The following is a 24427-nucleotide window of genomic DNA, read 5'->3' as shown; positions in this document are numbered from 1 at the left end:
CTGTCATTTGCTGCCTTTGTTTTTTTTTAAATAAATACTGCAAAACTAAGTTATGATTAGCTCTGTTGAGCATTTAATAGTTATGGACAATTAAAATAAAATAATCTGCATATTCAATTGGACTTAATTTTATTAAAATGCATTGGGATTTCAGCTGCATTACAGTGACAAACTGTGTTCCAGTAAAGTATATATAACAGGAGCCCACATTTACAACCAATTTCAGGTGGATCGTCATGGTTTGGCATTGACCACTGCTTCCAAAGCCTTGACAACTTGGTCTGCATTCATGTTATCCAGGGGTACGCTCCTCTCTTTACCAAAATCTACAAAACAGAACAATTAACAGAATACTAAACTTAGTCTCTTGGAGGCAGGAGGTATGAACTGCTTTCCAATGGTTTCCTCCAAAACTGTTTACACACTTGCCACTTGAAGGACTGCTTTGGGACAGCTGTGCTCTTAGAAGACCCCCACCCCCACAGTGCAAACCCATAGTCCTATCCTACTTCAGCTCTCTACTGCACTACTGTAAACAAGCAATGCCACCAGTGTCAATGTCCCTTGATAGAAAGGCAGCTTTACTGTGTACATCAAACCAACTATAAACAATGGTGAGGCTACACCTGGCTGGATTGTCTATGAATCATGCAGGCGATGCAATTAGTGTTCCTGTTTCAGGAAGGATTTCAGCCCCAAACTACATGTTTGCATAGGCAATAACAAATGAGAAGGTGCAGGGTTGCAGAAGCACATGGCACAGCCACCCAAGAGGGTTGTCTGAGTATTACAAAGTGTTTTTTTTCAACTTACCATATCTGGCCCATAGTTTAGCTTTGACTCCAGAACATTCTCGGATTAAGAATGGAAATTCAGGGTTTGCCTTCTTCAAAGTCACATAATGCTGTTCGATGAAATTCCTGTTAAAGCAAAACGGCAAACAGATACAAGATGTGCTCTCCAAGACCTTAAAAAAGGGTGCTTCATATTTACTAAGCATTTGCACCCGTTTTTCTTGGAGAAAAACAAAGGGTTAATGCTACTAAATAACAAATCTCTACACAGGCCCTAGAATGAAGGTTTTGCAGCATCCCTCTGCGTCTCTTGCTTAGTCAATCTGTCCCATTGCTTTGTGATTGACACGGTGCAGGATGCCTGGGGTGATTGGCAGCTAACAATTCCTTCAATCCAGAATTATATTTTTGTACCTTAAAGTATTGTTTTACAGGGAATGGTAGGCAGGAAAGCACTTTAAATAATTAACATCCACTAAAACGCTTTCCTTTACTGCGCACAGTGCAACCACCAAGTGAAACCAGTGTTTGTAGCATTGGCTTGCCATTATCTCAGCGTGAAGGACGCAGTTGAGAACCATGATGTACTGAAACTGTACTGCACTATTTTATCACTAACGACGGGCACGCAATTGGAAGAATTAGGTTATTTCATTTACACGTTAACAACTCATCTCAATATATTTTTTACATCTACAACTGACGTGTTTCATTTCATAATGTATGTACTCGGCTATGTATGTTATTAATTGATAGTTACCTGGCCCCCTGACTAGCTTCTGATGTCTGACAGAGATGTAAGCGTATTTCTCTTAGGTTTTTCCCCAGATTTGACCCCACAGTTCGCACTACAGATGCTGCCATGATGTTCACCTTTAGTTAGAAGTCGGGTTTGGACCCCGCCTACTAGTTATCCAAGAGGTGCGTCATAAACCACCGCGATGGATCTAATGTAACCAATAACCTACAAGTATTCCACCTTCAGCTACCAATCAACGCATCGTTTTCCAGTCCTGATTAATCAATGTTTGTTGGCATCATCTATGCGCGCAGGTTTGATTGCTTTTCCTATCACTTCCGCCAGTGGTGTAGACAGCGGGGAAAGGTTTGTTTGTGCGTCGTCTTGCTGTGTAAAACCTTCTTAATGGTGTTTGTTTGTTCTTAAACACAGCGTAAACTAGTTTTCATTAAAAAAGGAGATCGACAGTGCCTGAGGATGCCTGAGAGAGACAGTAAGTGTGTTTTTTTTTTTTTCTACTGTCTAAAACAATAATTAATACCGAGCCCGTGTTTTGTCGTTGCCCAGCCTAGTAAGCAAGAAAGTGCACAGCTGACCTGAATAAACTGCATTTCTTATGCAGAGTTCACAGAATACATCGCTTTAGTTTTGCAGTGTTACTGTGTCCAGAATTCAGCATTGCTGGAGTTTAGGAGATTGTTTCCAATAGTGAACTGTAGTGGTGGTGCTGTTAAATAGTGTATATTTACTTAGTACATCAGTAAAATAAAAAAAAAAGAAAGAAGGATACGCTGTACTTAGTACCGTTTATGTTCAGGGTTGTTCTATTAGAAATACAGTACTATAAAATAATTTACATGAAAATGCCGCGTTTTATTAATGATTTTTAACGCTGTATAGAGCTATTCAGGAGGTCATAAATAACATTAAAAAACGTACCTCTAGATGTATTTTTGGATCCCTTGGCCTATACTACACAATATACAGAACATAGTCTAAAAAGATAACATGCAGTACTACCAATAATAATAATAATAATAATAATAATAATAATAATAATAATATCATTTAATTTCAGTACCTTGTATATTTATTTGTTTTACAATAGCTTGTGTAGTTTGATTTCTTATTGATGCATCATTCTGATTAAAGACGTTACTGTGTAGGTTTAAAGATATACAGCATGTTCTAAATGTTATACATATATAGATAGGCTCTGAACAAACTATATTGTCATAAGTCAGTGACTAATACCAGTTATTTTATTTTTCTGCACTAGTTACATATGCACTTGATTGGTCCTGTTTACCCCTGGAATAAATAGCATCTTGTAATCCCTGCACATGAGGGTCAAACCCATTATTGATGAACTTGTTGTTCTTCCAGGTGAGCAGTATTCAAACCCTCTGGCTCCAGATAATCATGAGGTGGAGGACCATCTGTCAGCCCTCCAGTAAGTGCCACATCTCTTAAACGTTGCAATACTGTTACTGGAACTGTCTGTTAAAAGTCAAATCTTGCTAACCCATAGAAGGCGATGTCAGTGCTTAATTACAGTAGATATTCGGTTGAATAAGAAGTTAACAACAGTTTCATGTCACGTTTTTGAATGTTTTTTTTCGGTGTGAGTTTGATTATTTCTAGGTTAAACACTAGCCTTTTTTTAGATCCCAATTAAAGTAGGTTTTTGATTGTCTGCGATGATCACTTTTATTGCCCACCTGCTTCTTTAATAATAATAATAATTTAATGATTATAATAACATTGTTTTAAGTTTAATATTCTCATCTGTGATGGCATACCTTTTATTAAGTTGTTTCAAACAGATTTGAAGATGCGTGATCCTGATCTTTTTCTTGAGTTGTGAATTTCGTGTTTTTGCTCTTAGGTCCAAGCTGACCAATGAGGATTTCCGAAAGTTGTTGATGACCCCACGGGCAACGCCATCCTCAGCCCCACCTTCCAAGTCCCGCCACCATGAGTGAGTAGCATAACATTGTATTTCTCAGGCTATGCTTGTAAAATAGTTATGTTTGGTAAATCTGTTAGGAGTGTTTATATAGCATCCACAGAATATGTATTTATTTTATTTTTTTTTATGTAACTGTATCTAGTGGTGTAAATGTATGTAACTGACCTATCTAGACATTTATGAGAGATTTACATAGTGCCTAGATAAATTAACTGAGGGCTGTCTGTATCCACTAGAATGCCAAGGGAGTACAATGAAGATGAGGACCCAGCTGCCCGGAGGAGGAAGAAGAAAAGGTAATCTTTTGAGTTATTGTTTGATTTTAAGTGTATGCAGTCTCTCGACTGGTAATCCTGGTCGTTGAGCTGAAATAGTTACTTAAAACTGCCCGACACATACAAATGGTCAGAGGGATAGTACTTATGTTTATATTTTGTAGAAACAACATTTTTGTTTTGTTTTCTTATGTATGTAATTCTATTTATTCTTTCTCATTTATTTTTATTTTTTTTGGTTACCAGCTATTATGCCAAGTTGCGGCAGCAGGAACTGGAGCGTGAACGTGAACTGGCGGAGAAGTACAGAGACAGAGCTCGGGAGAGAAGAGACGGTGTGAACAAGGATTATGAAGAGACAGAACTCATCAGCACCACTGCCAACTACAGAGCTGTGGGCCCCACGGCTGAGGCGTAAGTATGGGGGAAAGTGTAAGACGGTCTTTGCATTGGAACATGGATTTCAGGACCCAGTATGTTTGCAAGGGCTCCCTGTCATTTCAATTTTATCTTCATCAGAACAGATTAAACTAAAACTGTTAAAGGAGCTCATCCACACCCTTTGCTTATGTTTCAGAACTTTAAAGGCAGCATTGTTACTTATTAGACTGAAGTTACAGAGTTGACAGGTAGTTTCGGACTGTGACTGATGTTTTGTCCTCATTCATCACTTCCTTATACTGTTTTCCCCCAATTGACAGTGACAAATCAGCAGCAGAAAAGAGAAGGCAGCTGATCCAGGAGTCCAAGTTCTTGGGTGGTGACATGGAGCACACTCACTTGGTGAAAGGTTTGGATTTTGCCCTGCTGCAAAAGGTGAGTCTTGTTAAATAGGAGTAGAATTTAAAACAGGGTTAGTAACGAATTTGGGTCTTTAAAATAAATTAAAGGAGACAGTACAGTTGTGTTTGTCTTGTGGTGGTATATGGCTGTTTGTTTGACTGCTGTATTAGCCCCAGATATACACAGAAACAATGCCATCTGGCTCGCCTTGGACCAGGACCATTTAAAGATAATTTTTTATGTGGTTGATCTGTGTTTCAGGTACGTGCTGAGATCACCAGTAAGGAGAGGGAGGAGGAAGATATAATGGAAAAGGTGCAATTTCCTTAGGTAATCCATGGCAATGTTTAGTAGTAACAAGAAGAGTAGCCGGGTTTCTAAGGAGTGAAACAAAAAAAAAAAAAGCTAGAAACCAAAAGGGTATATGGCTGTTTGTTTGACTGCTGTATTATACTGCCCCAGATATACACAGAAACAATGCCATAGCTGGCTCGCCTTGGACCAGGACCATTTAAAGATAATTTTTTATGTGGTTGATCTGTGTTTCAGGTACGTGCTGAGATCACCAGTAAGGAGAGGGAGGAGGAAGATATAATGGAAAAGGTGCAAAAGGAAGTCAAGTAGGTATTCATACCAATTTTCTTCTTCTCATTTCCTGTTTACCCCTGCTTACACCCATTTTTACTGCTTTTGACGGATAGAGAGCAATGAAGGTCCGACATGCACATGTACTAACCTGATGTGGTTGTTCCTTACCTTATGATATTCAAGAGGCTGGACAGTTAGTACCATTTAATGGTGACTATAAAACAAGAAAGGTAACAAGTCTGATTTTGGACAATGATGACTTAACCTAAAGTAGCGATCAGTAACTTTGGTTTGTAACACTATCATATTGTTTTACCAGGAAAGACGAAGACCCAGAACAGAAAATTGAATTTAAGACCCGTCTTGGTAAGAAGTCTAACAGTTTCCCTTTAGTTTGTAAATGTGTGGTAGCATTTTGCACCATTGCTGGTAGATATTAATGTAAAGCCTCTGTTGTGTTATTCTTTAGGGAGGCACATCTATCGCATTGTGTTCAAGAGCAGGCAGTATGAGAGGAATGAGCTCTTCCTGCCTGGCAGGATGGCCTATGTGGTAGATCTGGAAGATGAATACGCTGACACTGATATTCCTACAACATTGATCCGGAGCAAAGCTGACTGTCCCACCATGGAGGTAATGCACCCTCTCTGTACTCTGGTACCATTCTGTTTGACACCCTGTTTCAGTTACTCAAATCATTTAACAATATTTAAATATACAGAAATACTGATTCCATTATTATTGTCGTACTTCAAGACAAATTATTACCCGTTCACTTTTTTGGATATATAATATTAAATTTCAATCTTTTTCTCAGGCCCAGACAACTCTGACAACAAACGACATTGTGATCAGCAAACTGACTCAGATCCTGTCCTACTTGCGACAGGGAACACGCAACAAGAAGATGAAAAAGAAGGAAAAGGGTATGGTGCAGTCAGTCAGGTGCAATCTAAACTTTAATTTTAAAGTGTCTCAAGGCATTTGTACCTTGTCTGAAACCTTCAGTCCCAACCCCTCTTTAGGGAGAGGGTAGAGGGTGATTATAGTTGTCGGAGGGACTGTGACAGAGTCCTTATGAAGTGAATGTTAGTGTGCAGGTAGAAATGCCTTGTTAACTCTTAACAAGAGAGAGAGAGAGAGAGAGAGAGAGAGTGAGAGTGTTGTCTTTATTCATTTCTGTCTGGTTTTACTTTCAGGAAAACTTGATGAAAAGAAACCCCCTGAGGCTGATTTGGGGTAAGCACAAGCATCACTTCTCCCAGTCATTACAGCTTGAAAAACAAATTCTGCAGTTTCACATTTCCTTTAAGATTTTACATACCACTACTTTTTGTTGAAATAGGAATACAGATTGAACTGGACTGTGATTGGAGCACTTATTTGCATAGCATGTTTCCCTGAGAATAACTACATACGGTATGCAGTCATTTCCTAATGTTTACCATTTGCTGCACCACCAGTATCTTTGATGACATTGGAGATTACGTGCCATCAACATCGAAGGCCATTCGGGAGAAAGAGAAAGAGCGATACCGGGAGAAGGAACGAGAGAGAGAGAAGGAGCGAGAGAGGGACAGGGAACGAGAACGTGAAAGAGAGAAGGAGCGGGAGAAAGAAAGGGAAAGGGACAGGGAGGAGGAAAAGAGGAGGCATAACTACTTTGAGAAACCCAGGGTGGATGATGAGGTAAGGTCTTTATAATGAATGTAGACACTATGTGTGTAAGGCAGATACCATACAGATAAATTATATTTGTGAACACATATACAGTGCTACTGTACAAATGGTCCATACCATGGAAAATATACATTGATCACTTTCAGTGTACCAGTTTCATGTAATGGCCAATAGAACATGTTTTAGAAGAATTCATGTTTTATTTATTTTTTTCAGGTTTTGGACATAGAAAAAGGTAAGACATTGATATTTTTTTCACTCATCAGCTGCTTTATATCAACTGTATATGCCTTTTATTTAACTGGTGAGATGTTGGATCAGGTTTGGAGCAGAGGAAACTAAGCTACAGTTTGGTGGCAGTATAAAGGGGCAGAGACCTGAAATCCATTCCTGAGGCAGGTGTTCACAGGTTTATGAACAGTTTCTTCCTCCTGTATTCATGTCTAGGTCCTGGGTCTACAAAGGATCTGATCAAATCCATAAATGACAAGTTTTCTGGAGCAGCTGCTTGGCCAGAGACATATCCTTTTTGTCGGATTTGGATTTTAAAGTAACTCTACAATTTGGAGATGTCCACTTTTGAAGAGGTTGAAGGATAAATTGCAAATCACATTAGAAGATCTATTCCTTCATGATAATTCTCTCTCTCTCTCTCTCTCTCTCTCTCTCTCTCTCTCTAATATATATATATATATATATATATATATATATATATATATATATATATATATATATGAGAAATACACACACACAGTGCCTTGCAAAAGTATTCAGACCCCTGACCAATTCTCTCATATTACTGAATTACAAATGGTACATTGAAATTTCGTTCTGTTCGATATTTTATTTTAAAAAACACACTCAAAATCAATTATTGTAAGGTGACTCGTTTTATGTGGGAAATATTTTTAAGAAAAATAAAAAACTGAAATCTTACTTGCATAAGTATTCAACCCCCACACAGCTTTAAGTCTTTTGGGGTAAGTATGCACCAGCTTTGCACACAATTTCAACAATGTGATTTTTGCCCATTCTTCTTGGCATATTTGCTCCAGGTTGTTCAGGTTGGTTGGACGACGCTTGTGGACCGCAATTTTCAAATAGTGCCACAGGTTCTCAATGGGATTGAGATCGGGACTTTGACTGGGCCACTGTAGGACATTCACCTTTTTGTTCTTGAGCCACTCCAATGTTGCTTTGGTCTTGTGTTTTGGATCATTGTCCTACTGAAAGGTGAATTTCCTCCCAAGCTTCAGTTTTTTAGAGGACTGAAGCAGATTCTCTTGCAGTATTTTCCTGTATTTTGCTCTATCCATTTTTCCTTCAATTGTAACAAGATGCCCAGTCCCTGCTGATGAGAAGCATCCCCACAGCATGATGCTGCCACCACCATCCTTCACTGTAGGGATGGTGTGTCTTGAGGCATGGGCAGTGTTAGGTTTGCGCCACACATAGCGATTTGAGTTTTGGCCAAAAAGCTCCGTCTTGGTCTCATCTGACTACAAAACCTTTTCCCACATCGCAGCTGGGGCACTCTCATGCTTTCTGGCAAACTCCAGATGTGCTTTCAGATGGTACTTTTTGAGTAACAGCTTCTTTCTTGCCACCCTCCCATACAGGCCAGTGTTATGCAGAGCTCTTGATATAGTTGACTGGTGCACCATTACTCCACTCCCAGCCACTGAAATTTGTAGCTCCTTCAGAGTGATTGTTGGCTTCTCTCACAAGTCGTCTTCTTGTTTGAGCGCTGAGTTTTGAGGGATGGCCTTTTCTTGGCAGTGTCTGGGTGGTGTGATGCAGTTTCCACTTCCTGATTATTGATCCAATTGTGCTCGCTGGGCTATCCAAACACTTGGATATTACTTTGTACCCTTTCCCTAATCTATGCATTTGAGAAAATGTGACAGCAACTATAATGATTCACAGGTGGAGGCCAATGGTAAGGTAATTGTTTCCTCATTAGGGCAATTTCTTTCATCGGTGCAAACTGGGAGCTTCCATAGCACAGGGGCTGAATACTTATGCAAGCAAGATATTTCAGTTTATTTTTCTTAAATATTTCCCAACATAAAATCAATGTCACCTTACAATAATTGATTTTGAGTTTAAGTGTTTTAAAATAAAATATCGAACAGAACGAAATTTCAATGTACCATTTGTAATTCAATAATATGAGAGAATTGGTCAGGGGTCTGAATACTTTTGCAAGGCACTGTGTGTATATATTAGATAGATAGATAGGTAGATATTACTTTTTCATGATGGGTCTCATTTTGTATTTGCCTCTGGAATGTATTATTTACACAGTTGTTATGCCCTTCCTTGTGATAAATGCAGAGGATTTCCAAGCAAGAGTTACTATGACTTTGAAATGTATTATTATTGCTGCTGTGCTGTTTTTTCCTGAACACCAAGTACTGCAGGGACCAAGCGTGAGGAGAAGAAGCACCTGGGGGATTTTTTTGGCATGTCTAACAGCTACGCTGAGTGCTATCCAGCAACGTAAGTGCCCTTAAATGAAATCTATTACAGCAGTCTCATGTATACAGGTAGTCACAGTATCTCAACAAAGATATTAGAACCATGCTGAATATTAATACTTGCACTCCATCTCCTTCACTTGTGTTGATGAGTCTCTGTTCTACAGAATGGATGACCTGGCTGTGGACAGCGATGACGAAGTTGATTACAGCAAAATGGATCAGGTAAATTTCAGCAAGACGTTGCGTATGCCAGGAGGTAAAAACGGAAGGGAATGTGTAGCTCTAGATCCTGCTGTCACCCACACTGAATGAAGCTGATGCTGTCTCTCTCCTCTTCCTGGCAGGGTAACAAGAAGGGTCCTTTGGGACGCTGGGATTTTGACACGCAAGAGGAGTACAGTGATTACATGAATAACAAAGAGGCTCTGCCCAAGTAAGTGCTTGGGCAGTACTGTCTGTGATCACACACGCTTGCAGTACTGCAACACATCTTTTAAAACCTGGCAAGCTGTTACTTATTGTGCTTCGTTGTGTTTGTATAAACATTGCCCATTGTCCCTTTCTTTCTGCAGAGCTGCCTTCCAGTACGGCATAAAAATGTCAGAGGGGCGTAAAACCCGTCGTTTTAAGGAGAGTAATGAGAAGGCTGAGCTGGATCGGCAGTGGAAGAAGATCAGTGCAGTGAGTTTTTCATATAGATCCAGTTGTTAAAACAAGGTCCTACTTTCAAAACAGCACTGCAATTGAATGACTTATGTATTCCGTGCTTTTTCAGAGTAAATGCATATATTCATGCCAAATAAGTGTGGCTGTTTGTTACATTTTGAAGATGCCAGATTTCCATAAGTAATGGGCTTATGGCAGAGTAACAAGTAAAACATTTTTTTGTTTTGTTTTTAGATTATTGAGAAGAGGAAAAAAATGGATTCAGATGGGTTAGTATTTATTTACTTGCTTGTTTCTTTTCTAAAAGTACTTCACTTCATATGCTAAAAGATTGTTCCAAAAACATTTTCTTGACCCTACAAAGAGCAGCACATAAATGTTCATTATTATTATTATTATAATAATAATAATAATAATAATTTTAAATGTAAGCCCTGTTCTGAAGTAATACTGTCATTCTTTTACTGCAGCGTTCAAGTGAAGAGACCAAAATACTGAAGACCCCCCCAACTCTCAACATCTTTATTTTCATAATTGTTCTTATGAACACAAAAAGCTTGTAGTGCTTTATATTCAAGATGTGTAACTTTTTTTTTTTTTTTTATCAACATGTGAAATAAAGTAGACTGATGCTATTTTACATTTAATTTGCTGTGGATACATGTAATTTTCTTCATTTTTGTTTTATTTGATCCTGTATTAGAAAATAATAGCAGAATAAAAGTTACTGTACTAAGTCAGTCCTTTTTCGTTATCAAATCAATTTCTAGCATCGTGTGATATTTCCACTGCAGCATGATCAGTCCATTGATACAGTGATTAGTTTGAACACTGTCCACATATAAAACGTGAATTGCTACACTGAGTGCTGCTGTGAGTTTTAAATCACTAGGAACATCCCACGTTCCTCAAAAGTGGAGTAGGAAGTACTTTCATGGCCTCGTTAGCGCAGTAGGTAGCGCGTCAGTCTCATAATCTGAAGGTCGTGAGTTCGATCCTCACACGGGGCAGTGCTTTTATTATTGAGCAGTTACTTCAAAATAAATACCAAAAATATATATATAAACGCTGTGAGAGGGAACAGCAAAGAACTGTGCAATACATTACATTATGAAACAGTGCTGAATGACCTGTCGAAATATTTGGCCTATTTTTGGAGTGCTAGCAAGTTCTTGAACTCTTCATCACTTTTACAACCTTCCACACATTTCTTGAGATTGCAAAGCACTTACCTAAACAACAAGAAAACATTTTAAATGTGGAACTCCCTGTAGCTCGGTGTTGTTTACATTATCCTCTGTGCCTTGCTGCAGTTTGATGATCAACCAACATCTACGTATTTTAAGTAATGGAAGCGGAAACTTTCAAAGTATTTTTAAATACAGTTTTCTTAAATACTAATACAATACTGGTAGCGTTTTAATAGCAAACTGTATTTGTCTTACATACAGTTATTTAAACATCAGCGTTTCCAGAAATGTATATTTAAGGGAATTTCTCGTAAATCCCATTAAAATCTACATTATGCCACACTCGCTGTAGCGTTCAAGGATAATAAAGAGCACATTCTACCATGAAAACTGGCTGGTCTCATGCTTCGGCTGGTAAAAGTGCAGTCTGTCAACACAGTACATACCTATGGTGATTTTATTATGCAGATCTATTTGATTTATTTTTGTACGGCCACTGAATGAACTAATTCCTGATTATTTATTTATTTAGTTAGCAGACGCCTTTATGCAAGTCGACTTACAAGTGTTACATGGCAATACAATGTTAAAGAATATGCATATAATATATAAGTCTATGTAATGTGTATTTATTTATTCATTTAAATTTTTTCTAGTGATGGCCAAAAAACAGAAAGATAAAAAAAAATGAAGTCTGATCTTTTTTTTTTTTTTTTTTTTTTTTAATTAGTTACATGTTTTGACGTATTCATATTTGGCTCGTTTATAGTTGTACCAAACAAGTGTTTTATGTTTGTTGTTATTTGGTGGCTGTGATACAAATGTATTCAGTCCATACAAAAAGGGCTGTTTTATACTGTTTCATTTTACTATATTTTAGATTACACAGTGCATTTATTTGAGGCAAAACTAAAGTATTGCAGAGCGCGCTATAACGCAAGTAACCCGTAGAGGCTTATTTTTGCCGATCACGAAATATGCACTCCCTCCAGTCTATGAATGAGCCACTGTAGTTCCTACATGTAAATACGTTCGATCAAGCTCTGATCCGAATGTGATTCTGCTGTGGAGTAAGCTCGAGTTAGAATCAGATTTTGGTCTCAAACTGAGCTCAGGATCAACCCTGATTCTTTTACTATAACCCAATACGTCACATGAGCAAGATCGAATCTGGGATCCAGTACAAGTGGCCCCAGCGAACAATACAGTCGTCTGTGCAGACGCGGCGCTGTCAGGACACGCAAGAGTTTCAGCTATGCAAGCATCAGCAGCAGCAAAGGGGCGAGGAGGCGAAATGCCGGACATTCGTGCATTTTTGTTAAATCGGCCCGGACAGAGATCGGAAGGACAAAAAGAGGACATGTCCGGGAAAAAAAAAACGGACGTATGGTAACCCTACTGTATATGCAGCAGCAGTATCTACTTATTAAACTAAAGAGTGCCTTTTAAAACTGACCAGCGAGTATGCAATATTTAAACTCTACACAACAGATACATCTCACAACTACCCTCTGATTTCAGAAACATATTTAAAACAAAATTAAAATCCCCCCTGCTCTCTTCTGACAAAACCGTTGGGCTTTTAAACAAGGCCGGGTTCGGAACAGGATTCTATTGTGCTCGCCGCGGACGGGAAGGAGTGCAGCACTGCGCAAACTGAGTCGGGGGTCGTTTCTACACATATCATCTCATCATCATCTGGTTTACAATCTAGAGAAATTATGCCGGTTACCGGCATCGGTGTGAAAACTGCCTCATAAATTATTCACCAGCTTCTTTTGGAGACTAAGGCCTGAATGGGATAATTTCTTACAAAACAAAAAAATAACTCGGAAGTCCCTCCCTCGAGTGGCAGTGCAGTACAGTGTTTGGCTGTATTTAAATCCTCCTTCAATTCATAAATGTCATTTCATCTCGAAAAATGTTACTATAAATGGCAGTTTTCAATGTAATGTTTATGGCAAATAAAAAAGGGACAAAATATATGTTACAATCAAACAGTCTACAGGGACTATTTCTTCTCAGTGGAAGGATACATAATATATTTGTTTTTTTCCTTTAAAAAGCCAGTTTGTTTAATTATTTATAATCATTTTATAAGCGAAATAACCCACGACAGTGTGTGCGGCAAGACAATTATTACCGCACTTTCTCAGTTAATTCCTACATACTATTCTCCGCCAGAACACAGGGTAGTAAACTACCAACTGAACAGAGCAGGTGTTTATATTATATAGGTTTCCGTAGTGTAGTGGTTATCACGTTCGCCTAACACGCGAAAGGTCCCCGGTTCGAGACCGGGCGGAAACATGTTATTTATTATTATTTATTTTAAATATCCAATAACAAATACATTTAATTTTATACTTCTTACATCATATTGCACGTATCGCAAATTCTAAATTCTGTGCAATTCACAGTATGTAAGTAAGTGGTTGGGCAGTACTGTCTGTGATCACACACGCTTGCTGTACTGCAACACATATTTTCTTTTAAGACCTGGCAAGCTGTTATTTATTGTGCTTCGTTGTGTTTATATAAACATTGTCCATTGTCACTTTCTCTCTTCAGAGCTGCCTTCCAGTACGGCATCAAAATGTCAGGGGCGTAAAACCCGTCGTTTTAAGGAGAGTAATGAGAAGGCTGATCTGGATCGGCAGTGGAAGATCAGTACAGTGAGTTTTTCGTATAGATCCAGTTGTTAAAACAAGGTCCTACTTTCAAAACAGCACTGCAATTGAATGACTTTTATGTATTCCGTGCTTTCAGACTAAATGCATATATTTATGCCAAATATGTGTGGCTGTTTGTTACATTTTGAAGATGCCAGATTTCCATCAGTAAGGAGCTTAAGGCAGAGTAACAAATAACACACTTTTTTGTTTTGTTTTGTTTTTAGATTATTGAGAAGAGGAAAAAAATGGATTCAGATGGGTTAGTATTTATTTATTTGCTTGTTTCTTTTCTAAAAGTACTTCACTTCATATGCTAAAAGATTGTTCCAAAAACATTTTTCTTGACCCTACAAATAACTGTTCTTTATAATAATAATAATAATAATAATAATAATAATAATAATAATAATAATAATAATAATAATTTTAAATGTAAGCCCTGTTCTGAAGTAATACTGTCATTCTTTTACTGCAGCGTTCAAGTGAAGAGACCAAAATACTGAAGACCCCCCAACTTTCTTAACATCTTTATTTTCATAATTGTTCTTTTGAACAAAAAAAGATTGTAGTGCTTTATATTCAAGATGTGTAACTTTTTTTTTATCAACATGTGAAATAAATTAAGTAGACTGATGTTATTTTACTTTTAATTTGCTGTGTATACTTGTAATTTTTTTCATTTCTGTTTTATTTGACCTGTATTAGCATTTCTAGCATCGTGTGATATTTCCACTGCAGCATGATCTGTTCATTGATTCAGTGATTAGTTTGAACACTGTCCACATACAATGTGAATTGCTACACGTGCTGCTGTTGGTTCAATCCCTACCAACTTCAGACGTTCCTCAAAACTGCACTAGAAAGTGCTTTCGTGGCCTTGTTAGAGCAGTAGGTAGCGTGTCAGTCTCATAACCTGAAGGTTGTGAGTTTGATCCTCAACATACAACTGAAACAGCATTTAAATCACTCAACAACTTTTTTTTCATCTTTGTTACTAAGAATTACAAAAAAATTGGCAAATATACTGTTGTGTTTATTTAGTCAGAGAACAGAACAAAGAAAACTCTGAGGCAAGTAGCAGTAACACTATTCAAAGAGAATTCACCACGCATGCTTTAGTTTATATGTTTGTCATACATTTAATAATTAGACTGAAAGCTAGTAAAAATATTCCATGAAGCAATTATCATATTATACAGTAATTTGTTTAAACACTGTCCACATTTAAAACATGAATTGCTACACCAAGGAGTGCTGCTGTGAATTGCATTTTATCCTCCTCAGTCCCTGTATCGATTTAAAATGTAAATGGATGTTTGGATTTTCAGTATATCTCATAAACTACAGAAACCTAGAATGCATTTATAAGGACTCTTTACGGAGCCCCCTGCTGGCAGCTTTTGGTACAACAGTCATTTTAAGCGGAGGGAGGTGGCGCTTCAGCTCGCACGTGGGAAATCGAGAGTAAAGGTAAGACTTTATTTTAATTGTTTTAATTAAATGTTACCAATTTCTTTTGTGAGTGGATTTAAATTACTAATGTCCAGAAGACAAATAAATCATTTATTATTAGTTTTGACTGTTATATTGTTGTTTTTTAAAACTATCCATCAAAATGGATGTTGGTGCTAAGTTTAAATAATAATAATAATAATAATAATAATAATAATAATAATAATACACGTTTCAGTAAACAGGTTTACTGTAATTTAGATTTAATATTTTTTAAAAATAGTATGTGATTTGTGATATTAGTGGTTAGTTTAAAAATTGCTTCTACGGCCTCGTTAGCGCAGTAGGTAGCGCGTCAGTCTCATAATCTGAAGGTCGTGAGTTCGATCCTCACACGGGGCAGTGATTTTATTATTGAGCAGGTGTTTAATTTAAACTGTTGTTGAAACAATGTACATGGTTGTAAATAGTTAGATGTCATCGTTATTTAAAACTGATCATCCACAAAAATGGAACTGCTACAATTTGTGAGTACAGAAATGTAGATTAACATATCTGCATTAAATTAAGTATTGTGATTGACTGAACAGGATCACGATCGCGAAAGGTCCGAGGTCCGAAACCGGGAGGAAACACGTTATTTTTATTTTTTTAAATCTGTTATATTTATTAGGCGCGGCTGCATTTTTATAACAACGTGGCAGGTGGTTGCATTTATTTGAGTACTGTACATCCAGATTATCCTGTGCATCATTCATCGGGTCGAGAGTTGATACATTTCTTACTTGCAAAAGAAAAACCAAGGAAGAAAACACAGCCGGATGTGCAGTGTACCCCATGAAGCCATTTTACCATATGGTCAGTCCACTGATACAGTGATTAGTTTAAAAACTGTTCACATTTAAAACGTAAATTTGATACACCTGGGAGTGCTGCTGTGAATTTCTATGAAGCTCAGCGAAGACCCCACGTTCCTCAGTCCTGGAATGGGATGAGTGTTCATAGCCTCGTCCCACCCAGCCAAAAGTCGATCTTCAATCTTGGTAGTTATTAACCAATCATAGCCCGTGTCGCTACCAAGAATTGACCAGGAAAGAGCCAATCAGATTGTGCAGAGGTACCAAGAATCAAGTGACAGAATTATCCAATCAGATCTCGTAGAACTACCAAGCCTACTGAACGTTATGAACGACGAAGGATTATTTCATCTTTTGGTTTATTTCAAAGTACAATCACCTGAAGGTAAGAATTTTATTACAGTATTATTTTAATTGTCACTAGTACTGTACATATACTCAGCAAGAATAAAAAAGTCAATAATAATAATAATAATAATAATAATAATAATAATAATATGTTTATATTACAAATGTCAGCTGTAGAAATGCGCGGATAGTAAACTTTATATTTTCTAATATTATCAATAAAAATACACGATTGACATTTTCACAATAGGTGTCAGTTCTGAGTTAAAAAATGTAATATTTACAACTTGTTTGAGAGACTGTGTTATCCAAAGCGCAATTATATTTAATACATTTGTCCGTTGTAATGGTACTGTAATACTTGTATCCGGGACAACAGAAATTGTACAATGGTAAAATAAACAGTACCATATAGTAGCGAGGTATAGTGTTGCATTATACTGTAGATGCCATGGCACTTCTTGGAAATAAAAAGTACAATTGTATTATCATGGTGGTACTGCATTATAGTGCCTTAAAAACCTCTTACGCCCATTGAGTCCCGCGGGCGGGACATGGTACTACAATTACACATTATATTTCAAAAATCATCTGTACTATTATTACAAAAGCAAAACAGAAAAAAAAAAAAAAACATAACTGACGCAATATCAGAAACGTTGTCTTCCAACCGTCAAACAGCGAAGGGATTTTTCGAATTCGCCATTTCACCGCTGAGATATTCCCTCCGCAATGTATCTAGTTCCTCACGGTTCAAAAACAACTCCAATCGACTAGCTGTGCGTTTCGCTGCTCTGGCCTTACAAGTATCTGTTGATGGTGAAATCTCGGTGATCACGTTGTAGGGGAGTTCACAAGCTGTCCAATCATACCTTGACTATGTTTGTAGCCTAATCCGTTGAAGAGTAATCGATGTGCGTACGTAAACAAGACGCATATTTTCGAGCGAGTGCGCAGTGCTACGCACATAGGATCAAGGTGCCTTAGCGTTTTCTGATCATTTTTCAATTTGTAAAATTTATAAAATCGAACGAAATGGCGAGCAGTGTTCCAAAGCATCCAAAAATAAGTCGATTCAGTCTTTTTGAAGTTTTGGAGGCGATGGATAATAGTGAAAGTGACGGCGAAAATGACCTTCTGGGTTGGAGAGCGCTGATTCAGCGTCTGTGAAGCAGCATTTGAAGATGGACTGGAGCCTCTTCAGGATTTGTAAGTATAATGGATCCACACTACATTTATTATTATTATTATTATTATTATTATTATTATTATTATTATTATTATTATTATTATTATGCGTAATTTTCAATATGCATTTTTACTGTAAATGTTATTAGAAAATGCAACCATTTGACTCTCAAGGGGCACATAGAAATACATTTTTTAAAATAATTTTTATTGCATAGTAAAGAGCAACACCATGTCTCATCTGTGCTGTGCTGCTGTATACGGTCCCTGATCTTTACGATGCAATACACGTTGCAAGAAGTAATTGTTGCTTCCCTGCCGACTTTATTATTTTCTCATTGATGTTCATTGATTTAGATTATTGCATGGGAGTGTTTGGCAAACTTTTTTATATTTCACCTAGAGACAGTGTAGGTTTCTTAGCCTTTCAAGATAAGCTGTCTGCCTGCTCCAACAATCACTCACTCAGTTCCTTTGTTTGCCACATGTCAAAGTAAAGATGAAAGGAACTGAGGTGTTTTCAGTCTGGCAGCCTGATTTAGAGCAGCAAAGGTGTCTGCAATCTCATTATTATTATTATTATTATTATTATTATTGTAGACATTTAGCAGATTCCTTTATCCAATAATCAACATATGTTCACCTGTCAGCAGTGCTTGAATGAGTGTAACCACTTTATTTTGAAAAAAAAAAAATCTCATTATTTTGCTTTTTCACATTTACATACTTTCAAGCAAGTGAGTAACAAAAATACAGTCAGGTACTGAAAATTCAGAGCTACAAAAAAATCTCAGTGGCAACATTCTCCTGCACAAACACACAGTTATGTGAGAGCAATGTGCCTGACAGTTGTGGCATATGAACTGAGAGTATTTGTCATGCATACTCATCATGGATACATTTCGGGCACCCCACAGCTCTCCAAAAAAGGCCACCTTTTGAATGAAATATTGGACAAATAAGTAAAAAAGAGGATTACAAAATCTAATTCATGTGGCAATGTATAGCATGTGAGGTGCCAGAAGGTAACCTCCCTTTTAGATCTTGCTCAAGAAACTAGTGTATGACTGTCCATGAAGATTTACACAATATTCATTTTTGGAGAGGTTTGGGGACCCTTGGGCCTAGCTTTGTAAAAACTCATGTAGAATTTGATCCCTTTATTCAGTCAGTTTCAAATTTTTATACAGTATAGTAGACATGTTGGGGAAGCACTGGAAAAAATCTTTTCATGTGCTACAAGGTGAAAAAATGAAGATAGAATATAAACAAATGAAAAGCATTTCTTGTTTTTTATGTTTTTTTTTTTTTTTTTTTTTTTGGATATCTCCTTCCAGTGCGGTAGTGAGTAAGGCTTCTATCAAATCTGAGACTAATCTGAGTCTTAGTCCTAATGGCCAGGGGGTTACCTTGAATTCAAGCCCTGAACCATGCCAGTGCTGTCTATACTTTGGAAGATAAAGTGATTTATTTAAGGCCATAGCCCTCCAGGCGGAAATTGCCTGTGGGAGGCTGGGGGTTTAAGAAGTTAAACTGGAAACCGAGCTGTCTGAAGCAGGAGGAAATGTATCGAATTACAGCAGCCCTGTGGGAACGAGGCTCGGCCGCACTGCTGTTGCACGTCATAACAAGGGGATGTCCCAATCTGCATAACTCTCTTAACATTTAAACCATGGTAAATGATGGTAAATGCATTGTATAACCATGGGGAAAAAACTGGAAATAAAAAAAGACTGCATTTTTAATGTGGTCAAATTTTATAAAGGTAAACCTTTACAAAGTCAGCTTTTGTAGTTGCACTTTCTTCACAATGCAGTGTGTTTTGCACTGACTCGAATGGGCAAATAGTAACTCTTGGGGAAGAATATCCATTTATAAAAAATGTTACAAAGTCAATTGAAAGCAGTGTTCCCAGTTTGTTTCAGGATGCACCTCTCTACCTGTCCTCTTTTAAAGCAATGACCCCATCCCTCACTGCTGAACCCGAGGCTTCTCCGTGGAGCTTCCCAGATGAGAGGAAGCACACAAGCAGCCACTTCCTCAGCATGCTGTCAAGGCTAGAAGGAGATTCCTGCGCTAAGGTATCAAGGTTAACAGAAGGCAGTTTCTCTCTCTCTCTCTCTCTCTCTCGTGGAGGATTGTGGGAAGGGCTTGCAGAGAGGTGGAACGCCGGTGCGGTAGGACCGGGAAATTTAAAACTTTATTTATTTAATCTATTTATTTATTTATTTATTATTTATTTAGTTTTGTTTGATAGTTACTTAGTTGTTTTTTTTTTTTTTGTGTTTGTTTGTTCGTAGGTTAGTGGTGTGTGTGTGTGTGTTTGTTTGTTTGTAGGGTGTTTGGAGATCCCGTTATGGGGTCTCGTTCAGGAGGGCTGGGGGCTCTCACCCGCCGACACGGGGTCCGTTGCCTGCCTGACCCCGGGGTTTCGGTGGAGGAATGCCTGCTGGCAGTAGGAGAGGTGGTGGGGTTTGAAAATATTATGTCGGCGTCAAGAATGAATAAAGCGCTAGTAATATTTTTAGTGGAGGTGTCTCTGGTACACAAGCTGGTAGAGGAAGGATTTACAGTGAAAGGTGAATTTGTTCAGGTTTCCCCTCTAGTAACCCCGGTTACGAAAGTTATTATTTCTAACGTGCCTCCGTTTTTAAAAAATGAGCAATTAGAAAAGAATTTAGCTCGTTTTGGTAAACTGGTGTCCCCGATTAAGGGAATCCCGCTGGGGTGCAAAAATAACAGTGTTAGGCACGTCATGTCGTTTAGAAGGCAGGCGTTTGTCTTACTAAATGATCCTAATCAAGTCATTAATGTTGCCTGGAATTTTAACGTGGAAGGGATGAATTGTGTAGTTTTTGTCAGTTCCGAAACGATGAGATGTTTTTACTGTGGAGAACAGGGACACCAGAGAAAAGCCTGCCCGAGAAAGGAGGCTAGAGCGGAGACAGGGCAGGATCAGGGCGATGCTGGCGGGGAGGAAGTCGGGGGTGTTGGGGGTGAGCGGGAGGAAGAGTCGGCTCCCCCAGCGCAGCCGCAGAGCGAGCCGGTGCTGACCGAGGAGGGGGCGATCCAGAAGGAAACCGGAGCAGAACCACCAACACCACGGCCTCGCACAAAGAGACCCAGCCGCAGCCTGTCACTGACGGGTTCGGAGGATAATACCGCTACTACTGAGAATGGTGAAGAATCATTCAAGGTAGTAGCGAAAAAGACACGAATTCAGCGGAAGGCTGCAGAGCTGCCGGATGGCAGAGCGCAGCCAGTGCAGAACTCCGAACCCGTGCAGACAGGGAGACTGCGGGCTCCAGGCGGGGCGTCAGTCCCTCCCAACACGGAGGAAGAGAGCACAGCGCAGGGTGAGCCGGGCGCGGTGCAAGACTCTTCACTTGCTGAATCTCAGCCGCCTGAAATAGTGCCGGCTGTAGCAGAGACCGGTGTCGGGGAGTCGGAGGGAGCTGCGGAGGAACGGATTCTCGGGGGCGAGCGAGAGGACAGCGCGGATGAGATGGAGGGGGAGCTCTCTGACTCCTCGCTTATCTCAGACATCCCTGATAGCCAACCCGTCAGTAAGAAAAAGTTATACACACTTGAGCAGGTAAATGATTTTATGATAGAAACAAAAGGGAAAAGGGGAGTAGAAATAGAGAGTTTTTTCCCTGATCTAAGGTTATTTCTCCACTCCGCTCACGTTATAACAAGGAAAGCCACAATAGAAGAATTTGATCAGCCAAAACGTTATAGATTAAAAAAAATTGTTCAGAAAATTAAAAAGGATCTTAAAAGTGGTTCAAAATCTCTTGTTTAAAAATGGCTGTGTTTTATGAAACTTCTTTTATTACTTGTTTTAGTGTGTTAGTTTTTTTAGCTATGATGGAAAGGTGCGTTTTTATTTCTTTTAATCTAAACGGCTGCAGACAGTCTTTTAAGAGGGCGCAGCTAGTCGGGTTTTTAGAGCAGAAGCAGGCGGGGGTGGTGTTTCTGCAGGAAACGCACTCGGATCAGGAGAATGAGGAGGCGTGGCGAGCGGAGTGGAAGGGGCTGTGCGTGATGAGTCACGGCGCTAGTACCAGTGCAGGAGTAGCCGTGCTTTTTAAACCCAGCCTGGGGGCAGTTTTACTAGATATGGATGAAATCGAGAAAGGGAGGATTTTAAAAGTAAGAGCTAGGCTGGGCAGTACAGTGTATGTTTTTATTAATATTTATGCCCCCAATAGAGGGGGGGAACGAATTTTATTTTTTAAGAAATTAAAGCAAGCTCTTTTTAATATTAATAATAATGATGTGGTGGTAGTAGGAGGAGATTTTAATTGTACTGTTAATTTTAATATTGATAGAAATAATGATGAACCACACCCTCAGTCCTCCAGAGAGTTGGCTGCATTGTTAGAGTCCAGTGACCTGGTTGACATATGGAGATGCCTGCACCCCAGTTCAAGACAATACACCTGGTCTCAGTATCACACAGACTGTGTATATAGAGCAAGACTAGACCGGTTTTATACTTCAAAAAACGATTTAAATAAATTTATCAAAGCAAGAATCATCCCCAGTAGTCTCTCTGACCACCACTGTCTATTAATTACAGTATTAATTCAATCAGAACCCCACAGAGCATCTTACTGGCATTTCAATGTAAAATTATTACAAGATGTAAAATTTAAGCAACAATTCAAACTTTTTTGGATAATTTGGAAAAAAGAAAAAGCACAATATAAAGATTTAAGACAGTGGTGGGACATTGGCAAAATACAAATTAAATGTTTTTGTCAACAATATACTATAAATGCAACCAGGTCACTGAACACAGCCGTGAGAGAACTGGAGTCCAAAATCCTCCTCCTAGAGGAAAGGTTAAATTCAGAATTTAAAGAACAGACCCTGGAGAACCTAAAGGAGCAGAAAATCGCGCTGGGGAGCTTGCTGAAGGAAAGAGTGAAGGGGGCGATTGTGCGTTCCAGATTCATGGAGTTGAGAGACATGGATGCCCCCACTAGTTTCTTCTTCAACCTGGAGAGGAAGAGAGCGGACAGTAGACAGCTGTGTTGTATCAGGACTCCTGGTGGGAAAGAACTGCACACCCGGGAGGAAATCAGCAGAGAGGCGGTGCGTTTTTACAAGGAACTTTATAATAAAGAACTGTGCAACATAGAGGACACTGAGCGGCTGCTCCAGGGGTTACCCAGCCTCAGTGAGAAGGAGCAGATTCAGCTGGACGCACCGCTGACCCACCAGGAGATGACCGCCGCTGTCAAGCAGCTCTCCAGCGGAAAGGTTCCCGGGATCGATGGACTGCCAGCAGAATTTTATAATAATTTCTGGGATATAATGGGGGAGGATTTGCTCCAGGTTCTGAGAGAGAGCCTCAGCCACAGGGAGCTGCCTCTTAGCTGCCGTAGGGCAGTGGTTACACTGCTGCCCAAGAAGGGAGACCTATGCCAGCTTAAAAATTGGAGACCTGTGTCAATTTTATGTTCTGATTTAAAGATTTTATCCAAAACAATCGCTAATAGATTAAAAAGTGTTATTGGAACTGTAATACATATGGATCAAACATATTGTATACCGGGTCGCTCTATTTTTGATAACTTGTTTTTTATTCGAGATTTTTTAACTGTAAGTGATATTTGTGATTTTAATGTAGGAATGGTCTCCCTGGATCAAGAGAAGGCTTTCGACAGAGTCGACCACACCTACCTCTTTCATACACTGGAAGCCTTCGGGTTCGGTCCTGGTTTTATTTCTTATATTCGGCTTTTATATTCCAACATTTTTAGTATTTTAAAGATCAACAATGGGCTGAGTCAGCCCTTCCCAGTGTGCAGGGGTATAAGGCAGGGCTGTGCCCTGTCTGGTATGCTGTATTCACTGGTTATAGAGCCCCTGCTGCACCTGCTGAGGGTCAGGCTAGCTGGATGGACAGTGCCCTCCTCGCCCTCCACACCCTCCTCTGCCACAGTGAAGGTGTCTGCCTACGCAGACGATGTGACTGTGTTTGTGAGGGGGGATGCAGATGTCCAAGCGCTGCAGCAGACTCTAAATGAGTTCCAGAGAGCATCTTCTGCCAGAGTAAACTGGGCAAAATGTGACACCTTCCTGTCAGGCGGCTGGGATGAGGGCACCCCTCCTTTCCTGCCTGAGGGGCTGAAATGGAACAGAACAGGTATTAAAGTGTTGGGGGTGCACCTCGGAACAGAAAACTACATGAAAAAGAACTGGGAGGGTTTGTTGGATAGGGTGAGGGGGCGGCTGCAGAGGTGGAAGGGACTGCTGGCTCAACTGTCCTTCAAGGGCCGGGTGCTTGTTATTAATAATCTGGTGGCCTCTAGCTTGTGGCACAAGCTGGTATGCCTGGACCCACCCCAGGGCCTGGTGAAGGAGATCCAGAGAGTGTTGCTGGAGTTCTTTTGGAGCGGGAGACACAGTTTGAGGCCGGCAGTCCTCTACCTCCCTAGTGATGAGGGGGGGCAGGGGCTAGTCAGCATTGCCAGCAGGGTGGCAGCCTTCAGACTGCAGGCGGTTCAGAGACTCCTGTACACTGAGGAGGAGGCTCATTGGAAGAGGCTGGCCTGTTTCCTTCTCAATAGATTTGGGGGGCTGGGGTTAGGAAAACACCTGTTTTTAATTGAGAACACCAGTTTTAGTAAAGCAGGACTTCCTCCTTTTTATCAAAGTATTTTAAAAGCCTGGCAGCTGGTGAGGGTGGAAAGGGATGTGGAGTCCTTGACAGGGCAGGACCT

At 39.4% G+C, this 24427-nt stretch overlaps 2 protein-coding genes and 3 non-coding genes across 5 annotated transcripts; 4 read left to right on the top strand and 1 right to left on the bottom strand.

Annotated features, from left to right (window-relative positions):
- Positions 1-112: 112 nt before the first annotated feature.
- Positions 113-1748, bottom strand: LOC121297298 (NADH dehydrogenase [ubiquinone] 1 alpha subcomplex subunit 2-like). Its single transcript, XM_041223539.1, has 3 exons — positions 1555-1748; positions 814-920; positions 113-326 (listed from the first exon to the last, which is right to left on the bottom strand). Exons 1-3 carry the CDS (start codon positions 1656-1658, stop codon positions 235-237), a joined length of 303 nt encoding a protein of 100 aa, XP_041079473.1. The 5' UTR covers positions 1659-1748; the 3' UTR covers positions 113-234.
- Positions 1749-1861: 113 nt separating this feature from the next.
- Positions 1862-10664, top strand: LOC121297299 (protein Red-like). The gene is made up of 20 exons (XM_041223540.1): positions 1862-2026; positions 2920-2986; positions 3422-3514; positions 3742-3801; positions 4027-4194; positions 4482-4596; positions 5113-5183; positions 5471-5517; positions 5621-5784; positions 5969-6077; positions 6351-6390; positions 6615-6840; positions 7048-7066; positions 7279-7351; positions 9250-9333; positions 9479-9536; positions 9659-9747; positions 9887-9995; positions 10215-10249; positions 10451-10664. The coding sequence occupies exons 1-20, from the start codon at positions 2011-2013 to the stop codon at positions 10476-10478; spliced, it is 1671 nt and encodes a 556-aa protein (XP_041079474.1). The 5' UTR covers positions 1862-2010; the 3' UTR covers positions 10479-10664.
- Positions 10665-10917: 253 nt separating this feature from the next.
- On the top strand, positions 10918-10990 carry trnam-cau. The gene has a single exon. It is a non-coding gene; the product is annotated as a tRNA-Met (tRNA).
- A 2417-nt stretch (positions 10991-13407) lies between these two features.
- Positions 13408-13480, top strand: trnav-aac. Its single transcript has one exon. It is a non-coding gene; the product is annotated as a tRNA-Val (tRNA).
- Positions 13481-15626: 2146 nt separating this feature from the next.
- trnam-cau lies at positions 15627-15699 on the top strand. The gene has a single exon. It is a non-coding gene; the product is annotated as a tRNA-Met (tRNA).
- The last annotated feature ends 8728 nt before the right edge of the window (positions 15700-24427 follow it).

The sequence above is a fragment of the Polyodon spathula genome, chromosome 22 (genome assembly GCF_017654505.1).
Source record: "Polyodon spathula isolate WHYD16114869_AA chromosome 22, ASM1765450v1, whole genome shotgun sequence".
Classification (NCBI taxonomy): Eukaryota; Metazoa; Chordata; class Actinopteri; order Acipenseriformes; family Polyodontidae; genus Polyodon; species Polyodon spathula.
Note: the sequence above shows the minus strand (reverse complement) of the source record. Positions and strands in the feature narration are given on the sequence as shown.